Source organism: Grus americana, chromosome 1 (assembly GCF_028858705.1).
Source record: "Grus americana isolate bGruAme1 chromosome 1, bGruAme1.mat, whole genome shotgun sequence".
Classification (NCBI taxonomy): domain Eukaryota; kingdom Metazoa; phylum Chordata; class Aves; order Gruiformes; family Gruidae; genus Grus; species Grus americana.
The window spans coordinates 160,814,711-160,836,108 of NC_072852.1; the positions used below are offsets into that span (position 1 = coordinate 160,814,711).

The 21,398-nt window shown below is 43.9% G+C and overlaps 1 protein-coding gene across 2 annotated transcripts in view; it reads left to right on the forward strand.

Moving 5' to 3' along the window:
* The first annotated feature begins 4,692 nt into the window (after positions 1 to 4,692).
* SLC15A1 (solute carrier family 15 member 1) overlaps positions 4,693 to 21,398 on the forward strand; it is a 28,067-nt gene continuing 11,361 nt past the window's right edge. The window contains exons 1-11 of one of the 2 annotated variants that reach the window (XM_054838445.1): positions 4,693 to 4,763; positions 8,158 to 8,180; positions 11,261 to 11,345; positions 11,440 to 11,581; positions 14,385 to 14,504; positions 14,677 to 14,776; positions 15,010 to 15,100; positions 17,354 to 17,437; positions 18,619 to 18,701; positions 19,845 to 19,931; positions 20,972 to 21,061. In XM_054838445.1, the coding sequence (XP_054694420.1) occupies positions 4,760 to 4,763; positions 8,158 to 8,180; positions 11,261 to 11,345; positions 11,440 to 11,581; positions 14,385 to 14,504; positions 14,677 to 14,776; positions 15,010 to 15,100; positions 17,354 to 17,437; positions 18,619 to 18,701; positions 19,845 to 19,931; positions 20,972 to 21,061 (909 nt within the window). In that variant the 5' untranslated portion in view covers positions 4,693 to 4,759. Of the gene's footprint in view, positions 4,764 to 8,157; positions 8,181 to 11,260; positions 11,346 to 11,439; positions 11,582 to 11,721; positions 11,869 to 14,384; positions 14,505 to 14,676; positions 14,777 to 15,009; positions 15,101 to 17,353; positions 17,438 to 18,618; positions 18,702 to 19,844; positions 19,932 to 20,971; positions 21,062 to 21,398 lie in introns of those variants that run through there. The other variant, XM_054838452.1, reaches the window with a different exon arrangement.

Genomic DNA, 21,398 nt, shown 5'->3' on the forward strand with positions numbered 1-21,398 from the left:
GTGGTCAAAACGAATACATAAAGGCTTTGAATCAGGAGCTCTCTTGTTCTGCCCTACTTCCCTGACCAGCTGCCCTTAATACCTACGCTAACACTCCTATTTGTCTACCTCACGTATCTGCTGGGAGTGCCCTCGCTTGGCAGGCGAGAATCTCCCAGCCCCAGAGGTGGATTGCATAAGGTCTGACGGTAACTCAGCATCGGAACCGGGATTACCATGCGCGTTTCTGCTCTCCCAGTCTCATGCCTGATGTGTTACACAGGCGCAACGTGATGTGAGCTCCCTCTACTTATTAACTGCGTGGTACAAAGGTTAAGGCTCAAGGCTGGACCCACAAAGGCATTTCAAGGCTGGAAGGGATGGTGACATCTGGAAGTCCAAAATCATGATTTTTCAACGCCTCCTTGCACGTGTCACCTAATCCTGATTTCCATACGGACCTGCACTTCCAGAACCAAAGTTCCACATTAAATCCAGGCTTTGCACAAAACACCGTCCCATCAGATTCCCTGAGGGAATAACTGTGGAGGAAAAAAGAAGCAAAGGTGCTGTCATGACAGAACTCCTACTGCGTAAAAGATGGATATAAGGAAGAAGTGGACAAGGGGTAAATCCCGTCTCAGCGGGGACACCCCTTGCTCACAGTGGATTGCATCTGCTTTTGACAAATGTCTGCGCGGGGCTTCTTTCCCTTGCTGGCAACCCATTTTCTACTCTCCTCACCAATAAATATACAAGTGAATATAACTGGCAGTGTTATCAAACAGAGGAATTGAACTGGAAATAAAACACTCCATGAGTTATTGACCTCAAGTTATGTTCTCAGCAAAAATAAAATATCCAACGCTTCTTGGCAGAAGTGACTTTATAATGTTTTGTGTACCATTAACTCATTAGGTCTACATGTGCTATGTTAACTCTGTGCGTTGCCACCGGCACTGCTCATGAGCCAAAAGTTTTTGGCATCAGTCTGGGGCAGCTCCAGGTAAATAAAGTTTACCTAGTTACTTTATTTACGTACAGATCTCTGTTCTAGTTCCCGCTGCCCTGCTTCCCCCTCCACCCACGCACTCAGTGTGTGTACAAACCAACCTGCTAGATAAGCCGCGTCCTTTCTGGGACTTCACAGGAGGTGAAGTCTTTTCCTTTTTCTGGGGAGAAATACCTGCCAAACACAGCCAAGCTGGGCTGGCAGGCTGGGTTGGTAGAAAACATCTCTTTCTCTGCATGTCCTTGATTTGGTTTACCAAACTTCTGAAGTAGCAAGTCCATGTGTTTTGGGGCCAAAGTTGACTGTTGAATGGAAATTGAGTGTCTCAAATATGAAGCCTAATGCTACGTATGGAAGTGCTCAGCACCTGGCAGCTGTGCTGCTGGTGGTCAAAGGCGGCTGAAATGCTGCAGCCCCTTTCTCAGACACCCCTGGTGCCCTCCCTCCCTGCGCTCCCCATCTCCTCCAGACCATCCCATCAATTATTTGCTCTGCTAGAAAACCGCGTCTTCAAGAAACAAAATGACACGTGGTGCTATGAGAAAGGTGATGGCAAACAAATTGTGTTTTCTCTGTTATCGAACGTTCGTGGTTTTAGTGGGATGCCTCAGTTACGTTAGAAAGCGCAGCTGCTCCGTGGAAGGCTTTCCTGTGCACCAGCTGGTTCACTAATCACTTTTTTCCTTGGATTCCCTATCTGGAAGGTGGGGATACACTTCTTGGAAGGATGTATTATCTTGGGAGGAGTAGTTACTGGGAAGTGACTAGCATTAGTATTTGGCTACTACCAGTGTGAAAGCCAAGTAAGTTGCGGTTATAGAGTGAAATCCATTAGTCTTTGTTCATAATGGAGTTAACGCACTACCTGAATCAGTTTTCAGCATCCCACACGATACCAGCTATCCCATGATGAGCTGCGCACCCTTGCAGTTTCTTTATGTTTATTATCATTTTTCCAATCTAAAATACTGACTCAAAAACACCTATTAAGATTTACAAAATACATATGTCATAACAAATTGTAATTTCCCTTCATTTTCTTTGAGATGCTTCAATCTTAATTCAGGTTCCTTAAATAATGGATAATGAATCATTGTTCTCAACTATTCCATATTATGGATTCACCTCACCAGCTTCTCTGAAATGATCGTGTTCTTCTTACCTACCAGACACAAGGAAACAATCCTACCGACTTCCCTACAACCTTTAACTGAGTGATAGTTTGTGGCGTTTAACTAATGACAGAGTAAGGTACCCATCAATTGAAATTTCCACCCGTACAGCCAAACAGTTGGTGCTAGTGTATGGTCTTGGAACAATGTGTCATTTTAACCTGCACAGTTTACAGAAATCACATGCTGTGGTTTATACTTAACTATTCAAAGCTGATTATTAATTATTACTTAATTATTAAAATGTTGCCTGAGTTTTCTATTATACCTTGAAAATGCACTTCTGCAAGTTCAGAGCTTTGTAGAAGAAAGCAGAACTACATCTTCATCTTTGCTGAATATTTAACAGCCTTGCTGTGCTCTCAGCTCTCCTAGAAAGTGAGTCTCACTGGGAAACTCAAATTCTGTCCCTCCAACGAGTACAACCACAAAATAGCCCTGCAGAGGTCAATCTTGTGGCATCGACCCACTGAATGAAAGCAGAATCCAATCCACCTCAGAAGTAGCTGTGAAGCAATTGTGTGGACCTTTATCTCTCTCTGTAGGGCAAATGAAAACATTTGTACTCATCAGGGTGAATTCTTTACTAGTACTGTTAGGAGATTTCTGTAATTTTTTTTTTCATTTTTGGTTTAAGGGAGACCTTGAATATTGAAAGATAACATGAGCGGAAGCCATGGTGATCCAACTAGCCTGTTTATCTCAAATTGCTGAGAAAACAGGTGGGTTTTTTCTTAATTTCTGCTTCCTACTTGCATGTCTCTTTCTATGAAGAAACATCAAAGGCTTACTCTTTGTTTCCACCAAATGCACGGGGGTATATAAGATGTGTTTGGGAACAAACTGAAAGTTCCATTCACCACCACTGTTCATGCAAGAGAAAGAGACCAAATGTTCAGGGGAAAAAAAAAAAAAAATCACATTTCATTTCATACTTTAACAGCTCAAAAAATGATGGTAGTATCTCAGTTATTTCTGTAGGTGAATGAGCTAGCAGCGTTTTCAGCATTCTTCGCTGTGTTACAGACTGCTTGTTTTGCTGGAGTAACTGATTAATATAGAAACAACACGGCCTGTGCTGTGCAGCCATGTATATATATATATCACAGAGCAGTGATATATGACTAGCATCAGCTGTGGCAGTAGAACTTATGCAGCAAGATTTGTGTTTCTTACAGGACTGCGTGCTATAAATATAACTATAACCACACACTCATTTTTTTACCTTAAGAATTTACTCATGAATTTTAACAGTCAAGAGTATGAGTAACTGATAAGCCCCTTTAGGCAGATTACCCCCATTAAACACAGTTTAAGAAGTCTGGGTTCAGCTGTGGCGCAACATCACAGGTCAGAGCAGCCTTCTTTAGCACCTGAAATGCCGACTGTAAATATTCCACATTGCAATATATTGCAACGCTTGTTTGATTTGTACCTATGAAGAAATCAACCTGTTCAGCAGCCAGGTAATTATCAAGTGCATGCTGTAGGAGATACGATCAACCGCATAAACCACAGACCAGCGTAACAACATCAGCAAGCCTCAGAGACAGGCTTTACTCTTCTTTCAGAAATTTCAGGTTTGTGGGTTTTTGGGGTTTTTTTACAATGCTTGCTAATATTTTTTCCATTTCTGCATTCTGAGTACATTCAAGTCTTAGTATTGAGGAGCTTCCCTAATCCGCTCTTATTGTTAACTTTGTAGTCTGGCAATTCTCATGCTGAACTTCTCATCCATTTATTTCACATGTAAATCTAATTGAGTAAGGTGCCAGCATTGCTATAGTTCAGCATGAAGTGTATACTGTGTTATATTGACCAGAATTCTCCCAGCTTTCCCTGTAGTTTGGTTGTGCACATAACACGCAGGTCAGCCATCTGCTGCAGATGGACAAAGTGATGAGCAAATGGGGTTACAGAATCATAGAATCACAGAATGGGTTGGGTTGGAAGGGACCTCAAAAGATCATCTAGTTCCAACCCCCCTGCCATGGGCAGGGACACCCTCCACTAGACCATGTTGCCCAAAGCCCCATCCAACCTGGCCTTGAACACTGCCAGGGAGGGGGCGTCCACAGCTTCGCTGGGAACTTCTGAGAAGCAGCAGGTCACGGGAGCCGCAGGTCAGTCATCAGTAGAAACCCAGTGCCAGCCGGCAAACTTGTGTTTTCTCTTGCCCTTGGCAGCAGCAGTCGGGAGAAACTCGGTCCCCCGGCTGGAAAGGAGGGATGGAGGCAGAAAGCTGCCGTCCGCACAGCGCGAAGCCCGCTCGCTCGCTTAGTGAGTTTTCCATCCAGGAGCTGACAGGAACGGCTGTGGCATGAGCGCTGCGCAGCGCTCACTGTAGTCATAGCGCTGCCTCTGTGCTTCCGCGCAGTCACAGAAAAGAAAAACATAGCCCCAGTAGAGAAGGGCTGGGACCGGCTAAACTTTCCGCAGCTCGCAGCCTCAATCGCTGAAACCGGCATTGCCAAAAGAGGCGCGGCCCGGGCCCGCCCCCCGGAGCCTTTTAAGGCCCGGCCGCTGCGGGCATCCTCCTTCCAGCCCCGCTCCTCTCTCCTCTCGCCGAGCGCTCCGCCGGGATCGCGCCGGCAGCATGGGTAGGTGCTGCGGGACGGGACCCGGGGGTGCGGTGCGGGGGCCGCTCCCCGTCCCGGCGCGGGGGGGTGGTGGGGCGGCCGGAGGGATGCCGCCACCGGGCAGGGCACCCGGGAGTCCTCCAGCCGCCTTTCCCCCGGGCCGGGTGTCCCGCTGGGCTGTGAGCAGCCCGCGGGGAGCTGGCAGCGTGGCGCAGGGGTCCCGGGACCCCAGGGCTGGCTCTGCGGCTCGGTGCGGGTGTGAGGACACCCTTCCGGGCCATCCCCGGCCACCGCTTCTTCACCAGCCCTCTCCTTCTGGCAAGGCTATAGCCAGGCTGGTGTGAGCCTGCATTGAAACCCTGGTGAAAGCCAAGTGATGCTGCCTTAGCCTTTGTAAGCTCTTGGAGCTGAACCCTTAGCTGGTAAGGTTTATCTTAAACTTTTACAGTGCTTTGAGTCTTAAATCCTAGCACAAGTTAAATGTGGTGTTTCTCGTAGTTCTTGAATAATTCTTTTTCACAAGAGAGTTTACCTGGGGTTGAGTTAATCAGTATTCTTTAAATACGTAGAAGCATAGCTGGAAGATTCAGGTAAGGGATAAGCTTATTTAGCTAACTATTCCTGGGGATTTGTTCCTGTCTAAAGTGGAACACCAAGTATTAAACCCACAAACGAGGCTTTTCTGTGGTCTAGTTCTCCATTGCCCTTTCCTGGAACCTTGTTCCTGTAGTGTTTGAGCACATTGGTGTGCCTCCAGGCAAGCAGTTCCTGAGCTGGAGAAACTTTGTCTTGCGTGGGAGGAAGCTGAGGTGCTCAAAAAATGAGACAGCACCACTGCACTTCCAGCAGGCAAATCTGTGCTCTGGGGACAGGAAACTGTAGCGGTGCGCAGGCAGAGCTTGGCAGTGCTGCTGCCCAGAGGGGCATCAAGGTCTTGCTGGCTGGGGCAGTCAGCTGGGAAAATGGTGAAGGCTCTGGGAATTGAGAGAAACCTGATGCAGCTGGGTCTGCTCATGTAATAGTGGGTTTGCTGCATTGTAGGCTTGCTTTGATGGTTTCTGTGTCAGTGTCTTTGTGGAAGAGCAAAGTGTGAAGCAGGGACTCCTGGAGTCACTTGTTCTGACAGCAGCAGCATGCTTGTGTAGGCACTGTAAGGCTGCTCCAAGGAGTAGAAGCAACAGGCTTGGCTGTGCCACAAGTTGGGTGGCAGGAGAGCGGGCTTGCTCTGGAGCCAGGAACATCCTAGGTGACAGTATGGTTGTGTACAAAGTTAGCCTGGCCACAGACACAAAGTATTTCAGCTAGGTAAAGTTGCTGTGATGGCTGCATGGACCAAGGCAATGCGTTCCCATCTTGTGATGTGGCCCATGACCCTCAAGAGCTGCAGCATCCCACAGCATCTCTGCAACTGCAGGGAACCGTGCTGGTGGGAGCTGTTGGGGAAGGGGTCAGAGCTGTATGCCTGCCCCCACCTTGTCTGCAAATGTGGGAAGGAGAAGAGTGACCCACCGATAAATAACTACTCAGATTCAGTGCTCAAGCCAAGAACTGAGTGCCTTCTGTCTTTACACTGTTTAAAAAGATTTTAATATCTTAAAGGAGTACAAAGTACATAGCTGTTTGGAGGAAAAATGCAAAGCTCTTCAGGATTTTTTGGTAAAAACGAACAGTTCTGCAGGTTGTTCTTCGTGGGAAAGAATGAGAGGTACAAAGGACTGTTCCGATGTGCACACCCTCTATTTATCACAGACATTTGTGTAAAATGCTCTGTGGTTTTCTAGGTCTCCTTGGAAACTGAATTGCAGGTTTAGCAGTGCTTGCTTAATGCAATCGGGGGTTTTCAGACTGTCACCGTAAAAGGAGACTAGGGGATAAAGTAAAACTGAGAAAAAAGCATCTCAAACACTGAAGTCAGTCAATGTTGTCTAGAAAAAAATGCCTCTGCAGTGTTCTCTGTGTAGGGTTTCTTGAGGAGGTGATGCTTTTACCCTCTGGAAAAAAAACGCAAAAAAACCCCCCAACCAACTACAAGTTCCTTGATATGTTTTTTCCCAAGGCTTAGCTAACAGACAGGAGTGAGCTGCCTAAACCTATGTTCCCTGTATGCATTATAAAAAACCAGCAGTATAATGCATGTGCGCTGGAAAGGCCAACAAGTGGAAATAATCAAGGAGCTGTTGTGAAGACAGTCTCTATCGCTAGTGACTTGGCATCCTTCAGTATATTTGCTCACATGAGTTGGGTAAAGGACACTACCAATAACTTTATTGATTCAGGTATCTGTATGTGCCCTGAAGTTGGTGTGTTACACTTTCTGGATGTTACTTGTTTTTCAGGAAAATATATTCTTGAATTACTTGTATAATACCACTGTCTCTGTTGTGAAGGTAGTTGTCCACAGCAGTGAAGGAGAGAATTAGATTAATTTGTTTCAATAATTTTTGAAAGTCACTTTATTTAGTATTGTGTCAAACACCAGTGTTGCTGTCAGCTGTTTTCATCCTTTGTGAACTATGGACTAAATAATGATCTCGGTAAACGTATTTTTGAGAGATCTATTATGGGCACACTTCATTTGCAAGCAGGGATATCAAAGTTCACATCTCGTACTTAAGACCACATAAGTGAGTTCATTGTCATTATAGGAAATGCTGACACCCGCTATGTGGGCACAGGGCCTTTATCTGAAGTGGTGCAAGTTCAGCCTTCGAGCCTGTCCCCTGAGCCGAGCAAGCCCTGCAGGACGCTGCTTGAAGGGCTGCCAGGGGCAGCGAAACCTGCCGTGAGCAGCTGGAAGTGACTTCAGGGCTGCAAGCAGCTGTCTGGTCTTGCTGACCTTGGTGGGACCCCTCCTGTGCTTCCAGGGCTTCCTGGGTTAATCTCCAGGTCATGGGAATGCCTGCTAACGTGGATCACTCCACTGGGCCATGTATTCAGCCCTCCTTCAGTCTGAGCTATGGGAAGCTCGTCCCTTTTCAGGACTTGGCATCCACCCCTGGCAGGGCATCTTCAGTCTATTCCTTACCCTTCCATTGCTTTTAGGGTGACATCCATGAGAGTGAATTAAACCAGGAGTCATCTTCTGTGTGTGGTCTACCACCACCTTGGCTGATGTGTGGTGAGCAGCCGTAGTAGGATGGGATGCTTTGTCTCATCAGTCCTTTTTGATTTTTCCCCGGGAGTGTGTGTGAGTCTATGCGTAGCCTGGAAAAACAAAAGGCAGAAGTTTTTCCTAATAACCTCCTTGCACCACAGAAAGTCCCCCTTTAACCAACTGAAAACTTACTCTTCCTGTACAATACTGTGTTTGTTTCATGATTTGTTTCAAGCTGAACTTTTCTTGTTGTCTTCCAGTGGTTTTAAAGGGATGTTACTTAGTAGTTTCCGTTAACTTGTATTTTTTTTTCCTCCACAGCTGCAAAAAGTAAGGGCAAGTCGGTAAGTATTGTTTTCTCTTATAAAAAGTTATTATACTGATTCTCTTTGGGTTATGCTGTTTGGGTAACTTTAGCAATACACACACAAAAAAAAGTCCTGTAAATGTACTTTAAGAGTATAAAATAATGAGTTATTGGCCACCACATGCAAAGCAGCCTGGTAGCTCATTAAATCCAAGCGAAGCATTAGTGTGCTCACCACCCTGATAAAATGTCTGAAGAGCCTGGGCTGACTGAGCAGACATGGGTTGGGAGGAGAAGGGTCCCTGGAGCCCATCCTTCATATGGCTGAGTTGTCATCATCTGTTGACTCTCCTTAGGACCCTTTTACCTTTTGGTGTTAGTGTTCTTCCTCTTGAATCTTTGAACTGTTAATGACACCTGTCTCAGCAACTCTGTCCCTGTCTTTGCTTTTCTTATCTCACAAGGTTTTACTCTCTAGACTTTCCCCGCAGCTTTTTTAAGCTTAGTGGCTTCCTCAGCAGCCAAAGTCAAAGCTGTGCAGCGGGGTGGTGTCAGACCTGTGCCTGGCAACCCCAGGGCAGGGGAAGGTTACAGAAAGCATTGTAAAACATAACCTTCAGGTTACCTCTTCAGTGGTAGATCCAGTGCTTTCTGGCCAATAGGGATCACAACAGAAGATGTTTCAATAAATATGTGTGCATACACACGTATAATGCACCAGAGGTTTAAGAGGACAGTATAGATCATATATTATCAAGGTATAACTGCATATTCTCTTCTTGCTGGTATCATCTTGGAGAAATAGAAGGTCTATTGCCTTGGGAAAGACCCTGTAGCTTTCTGCTGCGTGCCCCTGTTCGTGTGCAGCCGCAGCTGTGACACGCAAATCTCCACCAGCTTGGAGGCAGCTGGTAAAAACCCATCTGTGGCTGCTGTGCTGGCGTGTGAATGCAGGAAATCTCTGCCAAGGATGTAAGTGCTAGTGACGTAAAACAGAAACCCAGCCTTGGTGGAAGTTTGTTACCTCCCCAGATCACCATGTAACACTGTTTACACTATAAGCTGTTGGGCAGCGTGATGGCCTAATACTGGGGAGGTTTGAGAACTGCAAGAAGGACTAAAATGTTTTAGTGAGGTTTTGTGAATTTCTGGTGGAGATGGGTCCTGCCAGAACTTGCCTGTCCTTTCTTTCTCTGTAGGCAGCCCAAACACAGGGAAGGCTGTCTGCTGCTTCAGATGGGGACATCCTCTCCTCCCCACCTAGGTTATACCCAGTTACACTGGCAGAAGGCAGCTGCACAGAGTGGCTTTCTGTTCTAGGGCCTGACCCAACAACTGCTGAAACCAAAACCTGTTGGGTATGTCTGTGGGTGCTGAGCCAAACCTTCACAATGTGGTTCCCCATCCACCTCCTCAGGAGCACAAATGTTTGCCTGGCTTAGTGATGGACAGGGCTGGGTGGCATTCTTCTGTATGAACTCCAGTCTATCAAAAGCTGTGTCCAAGTTGGGGCTAGTCATACAGAGCTCCTGCTATCTTCAGGTGAGGGTAGTAGGCACCTTCAAGTGAATTTTACTAATTTTGGGATACATGTGGATGGTCTTCCTTTGGAGACACCTCTCTCTGCCCATGGAGGATGTGATAAATCAAGAGTGACAAGTTTCTATTTAGGCCTCTAATTTCTGTTGCTTTATAGCTAGATGAGTCCCACTTGGCACCCACCTCTGCTGAAGTCACATTCTTTCAGTGAAGCCTGCTTATCAAACCATGATAATATGCACACTATACTTGGTTCAGCTGATAAAAAAAGATCAATGTTGTTCAGGCTCCTTGCACATCTGCACATTCAAGTCAGATTAAGTCAGCAATACTCTTGCCACTCTCTCTTATTTTCATTTATCTTGCAGTATTCACAAAAAGCTTATCATAACACACGAATCTCGCAAAGTGTTGTAATGTTCAGTAAGGTTCTGCCCAGTGTCTCTTTCTGGAGACGTGGGCTCTCTGATTTATTCATGTCAGGCAGGATTTTCCCATGTGAAGTTTATTTCCTTTTGATCTACAGAGTTAACTTTTTTCTGTTTCACATGAAATATGGATTGGTTTGATTCCTAAACCTTCACAACATGAAGACAACCAATGCCAATTTTTTTTCCTTGTCCATGCTTAAGTTGCATAGCTGTTTTACCTTTGGGATGTCCTGAGGCTTGTTAAAAATTTGATTTTTGCAACTTGTAGAATTTAATCCATTAAAAAAGGTAAAAAGGGAGGATTATGTTCAACTCGCATTCCTAGTAATTTTAATAGAAATGGTATAATGTATTCATCCACTAAGAAAAGTAGGTGACCAGAAATTAAACTTCCAATTCTACCGATTGTGCCAGATTTGTACCTGATGCATGTTTTTCCTTTGTCACAATGGCAAGAGCCATGTCACAAGCTGTGTGATGGTGACTGTGGAGATGCCTATCATAGCAGGTGAAGGCTCAGTAAGTCTGGCAGTTAATGCCATGCCATTTTAGGTTAGGACTGAAGTTGGTTCATTTGGCAAGTCTGAAGAAATGAAGAACTCTTCATCAAGCAGAGTATTTGTAAGGATAGTGAGGTTTCCCAAGAGACTTGTTTCAATAAAATGTTTGTCTGTCTCAACTGGAGGTATTTAAAAATAGCACCAGGCTTCTAACTTTGGTGTGCTTTGGGGGTTTAGTGTGGTGGGTTTTTTGTTGGCTTTGGGTTTTGATTTTTTTTTTTTCAAAAACATTGGCTTTTTGCATATTTTTGGATACCAGTCAAGATTGCTCTAAGGGTAGATACTGAAGATTCCAAATGTGCATAGCACAATGCTTGAAGGGCAAATATAGCACTGCCAAAGATCTCCTGCAAAGGGCAGGTGAGAAGCCTGTAGAGCTCTGGGGCCAAGAGGGGAAAGTGAGAATTGACTCTCAGTTCAAGTAAGCCAGTGTCGTTCCACAGAAGCTCGTGCAGCCTCCTAACCCCCGAGTACCTACCCACTCCTGCTGAGTCTATATGGAGCTTGCTCAAGCCTTAGGTCGCGGTGAGCAATGTTAGCCTGTGTTGCACAGCTCTGGGCTCATGCTGTCTGTCTCTTGCCTCCAGCTGAGCTGTTTTGGCTACCCCTTGAGCATCTTCTTCATCATCATCAATGAGTTCTGCGAGCGGTTCTCCTACTATGGCATGCGAGGTATGTCCCATGTCCTGTGTCTCCTCAGTCTGACCATTGCTTACCCAGCTCTGACTTTGGTTTGTAACCCGTTGTTTTGTTCTTCTTCCTACAGCGGTGCTCGTTTTGTATTTCAAATATTTTCTGCAATGGGATGACAACTTGTCTACAGCCATCTACCACACGTTCGTTGCTCTGTGCTACTTGACGCCGATCCTCGGAGCGCTCATTGCGGACTCTTGGCTGGGAAAATTTAAGTGAGTGCTTCCTCTGAAACCAACCGAAAACCACAAAAGCTCACCTGAAAACAGTGTTACTTAAACCATCTCCTAAAGCAGCAGCTCAGAACAACAGCTTCAGAGCTGGTGATGACTAGTCCAGCATTTTTTGTGGTTTTTTTCCCAAAGCTTGAAGTCTTAATTTTTTTAGCTCAGACCTGAAACTGCACTACAAGCTAACAAATGTTATGGCTCTTCTAATCAGTTAAGGGTAGTAGCTTGCTTTCCACGCATACTGCGTGTTTTTTCTCTCATCTGGACAAAATGTAAGCTAAACTAAGGAAAGTATTCACCAAGCTCTGAAAATAAACAGATACTGGAGATTACAATTACATTGGATTGAATCGTTACCTATTGCAGTTGGCCAATGAAATAGTGCAAGACTCTTATCTGGTATTAACTGAGGCTTAGAATATGTTCTAAAATATTCTGTGACTTCAGTATTGGCTTGACAGCTCAGTGGGAGGTTTGACTGAGTTGCAACTCTTTCTCTGAATGATGAATTCTGGGTTTTTACCTGTGTGCTAGTTGCTCAGAAAAGTACTGCTGAATGAAGTGCTTTGAAATGTATCTAAATCTATTTCCAGCAGCCTAATCTCGCTCTGTTTACTGAGGTCGTGATTCTAATAATGTTTACTTTGCCAGAAAAAAAGCACAATAAAGATTTTATGGAGGGATATGAGTCAGGAATGTTAGCTGACTTGTCAAAGGTCTCCCAGAGATTGGAGATGAAGCTGGCTGTGCAGTCGGTGAGCTGAAGGCTGCACCATCTTCTGCTGTGTTGACGGCCTCTGGGAGACCAGGGCTGCAACCACTGTCCAGCGCGCTCTGTGGAGCTGGCCTGACTGGTATAAGCCATTGCAAATAGCTCGATAACTTGCAGACTGCAGCCTGAAAATATGTGCATTCATTTGTTCAGATGGTATCATTTTTTTTTTAAAATCTATTTTGGCTTTTACCTGTTTTATCAGATGAAGCTTTGCAGACCTTGCATCCCTTCTCCTCTGGTACACGTGTGTACTGGTGCTACAGCTGCAAGCCCCCAGACCCTTAACAGGAGCTTGGTAGGATGGCTCAGGGCTTAAATCTGGAACTTCAAGCTTGACAAGAAAAACCCCATGCTTTTGGAAAAAAAAAAAAAATTAAACAATTTTCTGATTTTAATGTATAGATGCCCTAAAATATATACAAGGTGCCATGAAGAAGTCTTAAGCAACAATTAATTTAAAAAAAAAAAAAATCTGTGATGACAAGAGGAAGAGGAGGTTACCCAAGCACTGTTAAGCACTCCTATAGGAGAGACTAAAACCTTACACAGTCCATGCACTCTGTGCAATGTCTGCCAAGGAGCATGCTGGGACCTGCTCACATTGTTAGATGTGAAGTTCTTGGGGAAAACAGTACAGAAATCACAATTATTTTTTAATTGGGTACCATCTATGCAGTACCAATTATGTAAGCATTGTCTTCACCACATGCTTATGAGCCTCACAAATAAAAACCCAGAAGTTTCTCTCCTGGTCAACTTAGGTTTAACTTCAACTGGAAACTTTCTCCCAAGTTGTTAAGCAACCAAAGTAACTATATGGAAGTGCTAATTAAAAAAAGTTCTAATTTGTCTGCTATTTAGTAGATTCACTGTTGCCCCGCTTTGTATAGATTTTTATCCTGCTAGAGGGAAGAGCATTTTTAAGTCAGAGAAACCTTGTTCTAAAGTGAGAACAACTTCATCGATGGTGTGAGTGATGCTTCTTCTGTCCCTCTTGTATCAGGCTGCTCCAAGCTTGCTGTGAGGATCTCTTGCCTTTGTTAAATAGATTCAGGTTGTCCTGGGTCCTTGAGCCTTGCCCTTCATTGTCATGGGCTGCACTGGCTTTGGGACTGCTTCTCCTGCAAACTAGAGTTTTTAAATAATTTCACATTATTGCATCCTATTTCTCCTGCTTTTCCTCAAAACTGCAGATCTGGGTCTATACCTATGGAATGGAGACCCGACCAAGGAAGCAGATGAACGTGGATTAAACTATAGTCATGTACTTAAGCATCAACAAAGTTAAAATGGCACGGTGGTGGGGGCTGGTGATCCATCGTATTACCTTCCTAGGCACCTCCTGACAGAGGGAAGTCAGACTGAAATCCTGCAGTCTCCACTCTTCAGTGCTGCTGTCGCTCAGCCCTGAGTTTAAAATGTCGGTGCACTTACAACTGAGAGAGTGGGGTAATAGAGCTGTTGTTCATGACAGCATTTTGGGGGAGTTTCCATGTTTAAAGTAGATTTTTAATTTTGTATTTTTTTTCACTCCTTGCAGCTAAAATATAAAAGAACATAGAGAATGTTTAATCAATATTAAAATCAGTGTAAATGGCATACTTCAGTGTTGTAGAGTAGTCTATGTGAACTTCACCATATATAAAATATGGTAATGACATTCTTGAGTTGGCTATTAAAAAGGCAACCACTGAAGATACTTAAATATCTCCCGTAACCTGGTGATACCTAAAGAATCCATTTGTTATCTTGCCTTGCTCAATTAAACATGGCTAGCTAAAACAATAATAATTAAAAAAAAATAACAGAATAGAAATATTGTGACAGAGGTATATGGACAGATTTTTACAGAAGCTTGTGATAAATTGAGTCCATAACTTGTCGTATCTGTTAGTTACGCTTCTTTACTAAGCATATTTGAAATGAGCAAATGTCTGCATTACCTGTGTGTGTATGTATATGTGCGTAATTGTGTTAACATATCTAAAAATTCATCTCCTCTTGTTATAACAGGACCATTGTCTCCCTATCGATTGTCTATACAATTGGGCAGGTAGTCATGTCTGTGAGCTCCATAAATGACCTGACGGATCACAGCCGGGATGGCTTCCCTGATAATGTATCGGTGCACATGTGAGTTGCCTCATACCTGGGTTTTTCCCAGGCTGATGGAGGGTGGGACAACTTACACCTTAAATTCATGCTGCTTGAATTTCAACTGTCTTGCAAGCAGTCTCTTATGTACGCTTCAAGTAAGAAAGCAAAATTATTTTTTTTCCCCCTTTTTCTCTTTTCTTTCTCCCAGTGCTCTGTCCATGATTGGCTTGATCCTCATTGCACTTGGTACTGGTGGGATCAAACCTTGTGTGTCAGCGTTTGGTGGAGATCAGTTTGAAGATGATCAGGTAATGATGTCTTTCAGATTTTAAATCATATGAATACTAATGTTTGACTACTGTAATACTCTAATATACATATTTAGATATGTGCATTACTGTAGTATTTCCTGAGTAGCTGAAGAAGGAGCTAGATAGCTTTGTCTTGAACTGTGCAAACAGAGCCGCTGATGGTTTGATCTAGGCTGACCAATGAGGTTCTGGCTAAGCCTCCCTAAACATCTTTTTTGTTTTTACTGTAGGAAAAACAAAGAAGTAGATTCTTCTCCATCTTTTATTTGTCCATTAATGCTGGAAGTCTCCTATCTACTATAATCACCCCAATTCTCAGAGGTAAGGTCACATGTTTCTTTATAAAATATTTAAACATCAATAAGTATTGTATTGCAGTCCAGTTAGGTTAAATGAACAGTTTGGCTTCCACTGTTCTTTGACGTCCTGTGGTGTTATCTGGCAAATAGCTTTCAAGTTTTCTTGCATGTCATCCAGCTTTTTGCAGGTGAGGTACTGTCAAAACCAAGCCAATTTGAGATCTGAATTGCCATCAGATCTAGTATTTCTGATCTGAAATTGCTGAAGCAATCAATTTTTATGCCTAACACATTTTAATTCCATAGAGATACAAATATGGCACCTCTTCCAATGTCTTCAAAACAATCACACAAGAGAGAGTTGTACTCTTTGGTGGGAAGGGGGAGAGCGCCCTCTACTCTGGAACTGGAGACTATTCTGAAGTGTAGCCATGCAAAGTATCATAGAATCTTTAAGGTTGGAAAAGATCTCTAAGATCATAAAGTCCAACCGTCAACCCACCACCACCACATCTAGTAAACCATGTCCCGAAGTGCCATGTCTGCATGGTTTTTGAACGCCTCCAGGGATGGTGACTCCACCACCTCTCTGGGTAGCCTGTTCCAATGATTGACAACCCTTTCGGTGAAGAAATTTTTCCTAATATCCAACCTAAACCTCCCCTGATGCAATTTGAGGCTGTTTCCTCTTGACTTATTGCTTGTTACTTGGGAGAAGAGACCAGCACCCACCTCACCACAACCTCCTTTCAGGTAGTTGTAGAGAGCGATAAGGTCTCCCCTCAGCCTCCTCTTCTCCAGACTAAGAAGCATCTATGCCCATGGAAACACATTTATTCATGTGACAAAGTAAATCATGTTTTTCATTGTCGAAGGAGAAAGTTATCTTCTTCTGCTTATAATGAATAGCGTGATCCTAAACAAAAAGCAAACAATTTGCTCATCCATCTGCATATGGATTTTCATGGCAAGTTTGCACAGATGGTGCTGTATGGATGTGCTTGGCAGCAGTTTGAGGAAGGTTGTTTTTCTCAAAAGAAGGAAAACAGCATGCAAGTTCTCAGAATAACTCCAAAGCACTGGGCTGAAATTCTGGCCTTTGGAGTTCTTGACTGAAACAAACTCTGTAGAAGCGCTTTAGATGTTTGCTTAATGCAAATTCTATCTTTTCTCAAAACAGAAGGAGATATGCATAAGGTACAATATGCAGTTTACTTCCATGCTGATATGAGGTGAAAACTACCTTGGAAAAATGGACAAATTCAGCTGAGGAAAGTGATACCATTACGTCCTGTCAAGGTCTAATTAAAAGGCCAATACAACTACATCAAGACATGAATTAGCTGCAAGCTAATATTTTTATTTTTTTCGAATCAAACTTTCTAATTCTCCTGTTAGAAGAAGTATGGTGAAAAAATTTCTAAACTAATTTTTAGTCTTTTACTTTTCCCTATTAGTAGATATGTCCACAGTTTGAGCATCATTTCAGGATGTGTGCATGAAATTTATAAAGTCAAATCACTACTACTGGAGGACATTTTTGCTTGCTAACCTTTTTAAAAAGCTACACTTTTTATATTACCTACTTGTCACACAACTTTTGTAATCTAGTTCCTTTTCCACTAAGAACATCCATTTGACCATCCTAGCAGGATTCTTCTTTCCTCAGTGTAAAATTAAATGAAAATCTCATGTAAGGAAAGGCCGAGAGAGCTGGGACTGTTCAGCCCAGAGAAGAGAAGGCTCCAGGGGATCTCATCAATGTACATAAATACCTGAAGGGAGGGTGCAAAGAGGACAGAGCCAGGCTCTGCTCAGTGGTGCCCACTGACAGGACCAGAGGCAATGGGCACAACCTGACACACAGGAGGTTCCCTCTGAACATCAGGAAACACTTTTTCACTGTGAGGGTGACCGAGCACTGGCACAGGTTGCCCAGGGAGGTTGTGGAGTCTCCATCCTTGGAGATATTCACAAGCCCTCTGGACACAGCCCTGGCCCAACTGGCTCTAGGTGGCCCTGCTTGAGTAGTGGGGTTGGACCAGGTGACCTTCAGAAGTGCCTTCCACCTCAACCATCCTGCGATTTTATTTTTTTGATACATAATTCTCCCTTTCAATAATGAAAGATAAGTTAAATAATAATCATCCACTCTGTCAGTGTCAGCAGAGATTTGTTTTCCTTGAGTCAACAATGAATGTAAAGAACAGAAACCCTATATAAACTACTGGCAACGCTAACTGGAACTTTTATCTAATGTTACTTTGTACTTCAGCTCAAGAGTGCGGCATTCACAGCAAACAGCGATGTTACCCACTAGCTTTTGGAGTTCCTGCTGCCCTCATGGCTATCTCCTTGTGTGAGTGGAACTGTTCCCATCTTGCTACTTGAGTTATAGATGTCATTAGATGATAATGATCTTGGAATAATGAGAAAGTGGTATAAATCTCCAGGTATCAACCTCTACCGATACCTGATTGTTTCTGCAATTTTTGACTTAAACTTTTTTCTTGGGCAGGGGGCAGGTGGAATTAACCTGAAGTACTTGCTTTTGCAGAAGAGACTGATGGGGCTGGGGAGAGGCCCAAACATACCATTGAATTCTGTGCATTATGTAATTTACTCTCTATATTTCTCGGACTACTGGGGTGTATAAATAAGATCTTTTGAATATAGTTTGAGAACTCTGAGAAAATGTGGGTTTCGGAAATTATCCGTAGTCCAGGATAGCGAACTGTATAAGGTAATTGCCCTTGCACTGGAGAAAGGCCATGCCGGTCTGTCAGTATTTCTCAAACACCTGCATTTTTACTAGCTGCACCATGGGTCACTCCCCGAGCCTTTCTGCTGCAGCATAAAGACGAAGAAACTGGGAGGTGTCAGTCCCTCGTGGTCCTGACCAGGAGCTCACCCAGGGTGGGTCTCCAGCTACTGGTGACCCCATCTTGCACGTGCACCCAACCGGGAGCTCATCCAGTGGATCTCCAGCTATCAGTGACCCTATCTTGCACGTGCACCCAGCCCAGAGCAGATGGCGGCTGTGGGGGTTTGCCCGTGTCCCTGCCCCGCACGTGGGAGGGTGAGGCTGGGGAACGTGCCTGGCTGTGGGAGCCAAGGGCACCTTGGCAAGTCCTGCAGTTCGGGCAGAGCCTCACGTTTCCCTGCTTTACATGAGCTGCGGAGTCCTGGACTCCTGAAAAGGAGCTCGTAAAGCTGTCTTATTCTGGTACAGCAAGGCCAGGGCCAAGGTCTGAAGTGGTCCTTGTTTTGATCATCCCTCAATTAAGCTAACATCCCACTGAGGACTTACCTTAAGTGTTTCCAGATTTAGTCCTTTGTCTTAAATAGAAGCAATGTACTGGTATTAATTTGATTTCTTTTACTGTACGATAACATGCCAATAAGCAATTTCGTTGCTCCCTAGGAGGCTTATTCCCACCCTCATGTAACTCCTTGACTGTTACAGTTTCCATGTCAAATTATTTGCCACTATTTTCAATTAATCATGAGTTGCTTTTGGTTTCTGCTTGTGTATTGTAGTTGTGTTTATAGTTGGAAGTGGAATGTACAAGAAAGTTCAACCTCAAGGAAATATAATGATTCAAGTTTCCAAATGCATTGGAGTAAGTACTATTTGTATTTCCCCAAAACCCTGGCAGCAATTCTTAAAACTCTTCAGTAAACTTGCCTAGATCAGAAATCTGTCATAGTATGAGGAAAGCTTCTGAAGTTTCTTACTATTTTTTTTGCCTTACAGAAGGCTTCTTAAAGACACCTCCACATTCAGAATGCCTTTTTATTTATCTATATCTTGGTTTATATGTGAATGTATGCACAAAGGAAAAGTAAAATGTCAGTTGTGTCAAAGCTTATCTCAACTTCTTCCTGTTTTGTGCACCTTTATGTAGCCCTGTAGTAAGAGACAAACATGCCTTGACCCAAGCCAAGAGCAGAGCTACCAGTATATCTTATCAGCAAAAATTTATTGTTCAGGAGAAGAATGTTGTTTACAAGGCAGAGGTGTATTGATCCCCACTGTATTAGGGAGGCGAGGAGAGGTTACCTGTCAGTGCAAGCCTGCGAGGAGGGAGCTCAATCTGCAGGAATAGCACTGCATGTCCCAACTTTGCAGTGCCTCAACTTTGAGATCAGGGGATTTTAGTTTTTTATTTATGGGCTTCTTCATTCTGCCAGCTTGTAATAGCCCAGACCATTGCTCGTCTTGTAAGCATTGTCAAAACTAAATCTCTATAGGCGACTTTGGCCATAGCTTAGACTGCTGCTCCTAAGGCCCACCTTGTACGTTATTCCATGCAGAAAGTCTTAGGAGTCCTTCAGGACTATATTTGTGTATGTTCAGTGTCAAGACATAAGGAATATCTACAAGATGTACCTTCTCATAGTGAAATCTACTCTTACAGCCATTCAGCTCTGAAAACCTGTGCATGTGGCGCTCTTCTATTTATTGTTGTACATAAGTAATTCTTGACGTAGGCAGGTCTTCAAGTTCCTAACAGCCACCCGCATTGAGAGAGGCTACTCTGAGTTGTTTGGTTCACCTAATCCCAGGTGCACGCTCCACTGGATATGCTGTGTGAGGCCTTAAGTGCAATATTCCTGTAGATGCTTAGTGCAGTTAACAGAAATAAGTCGCTTCTAGCACCCTCGAAACACTCGAAGCAGGAGTGTCATCTTTAATGACAAAACAGCTTATAGCATTTATAAATATTTGTAATGCCATTAAACAAAATTCTGTCTCTCCTCAGTTTGCCATCAAAAACAGGTTTCGGCATCGCAGCAAGCAGTTCCCCAAGAGAGAGCACTGGCTAGATTGGGCGAGCGAGAAGTATGATGTAAGTACTGCATCAGAACTCCTGTGACGTGACATCTCCTGACCCTCAGCTTCTCTGCTCTCTGCTCTGATCCATTGCCTCAAGCACTTAGCAAATAGTTTTAGGCCTCTCAATAGCTTAGAAGCTCATGGTCTGGCCAAACCTCAGTGCTCCCCTGGGATTGCAAGTTATCACCCCAGCTCCTGTGGGAGAAAGCAGAGCTCTGTGAGTTGATGCTTTGTGTGATCATAAGCTGCCCAGGGAAATTTGAGAGAGATGAAGAAAAGAGTATTTCCCTTGTCAAACAAATATAAGCACCCATTAGTTTTTGAGTTAGTAAAATAGCAAACATTATCCTTGTCAACTTTGTTTCTCTTGGTAAACTGGCTTCAAATATGCTGGTTTAATGACTGCAGAAGGGATAAATGGGCATGGTGTGGACTGTCATGGTTAATGCTCAGGGCCATAACACTTGTCTTGGGATCAAACTGCAGAATTATGCTTAGGCATTTCAGCTGAAGTGGATAAACACAGCATCCACTCGGCCTCAGTACAAGCTCCTTACCATGCCTCTCAAACCCTTGTGTCCCATGGTCCCCAACCGTGTCCCGCAGTCCCCAACCATGTCCCTTGCCACCTGTCCACCCTGCCCTGTTGTCAACAGCAGCACAAACCTTAGCCTCTCCTCTTTATTTTCCTTTTGCCTACATGCATTTTTCAAGTGTGAAATGTATTCCTCAGTCACTCGTTGTTCAAATGTCTCCTTCCTAGAAAAATAACCCAGCGCTAAGTGCAAAGTCTCATGCTGCCATCACTATATATGCCAGGAGGCGCAGGTCTGTGATATCAGTGGCACCTTAACCAGCGGCCATTCCCACACCCACAAGCAGACCTTGTGCTTTTTAATAGTAATTATAGAAGTACCCACAACATAGAAACTTCAGGATGTGGGCAAACATTACATGATGTGTCTTTACCTGTTGCTGTGCTGCAAATAGCAGTCCGCAACTGTGTCTTTTTTTCCCCTCTAATTCCTCTTGTGTAATTCTCATTTGCTGCAGAAACGACTGATTGCTCAGACTAAGATGGTGTTGAAGGTGCTTTTCCTTTACATACCTCTTCCCATGTTCTGGGCACTTTTTGACCAGCAGGTAAAGTAGAAATTGTTTGGCTTGGCAATCAGAGCTGTACCATGTCACTCTATGTACTCTGAGGTCACCAGATGTAAAAGGCACCTATGGGAGGGTGGAAAATACTTCTTTTCAAATTCTTTATTCTGGTTACTGAGTCATGTCAGTACAGGATGTTCTGCAGCCAGGGGAAACTCAGTTTATCTGGACATGCCCAGGACTGATTCAGTGACCGAGGCCTCTCCAAATCTCCTATCAGCTAGGACTCAGAGGAAACAGTAATTTAAAGGGGTAATAGGACAAGGGATAATGAGTTTAAACTAAAAGAGGGTCGATTTAGATTAGAAGTTGGAAAGAA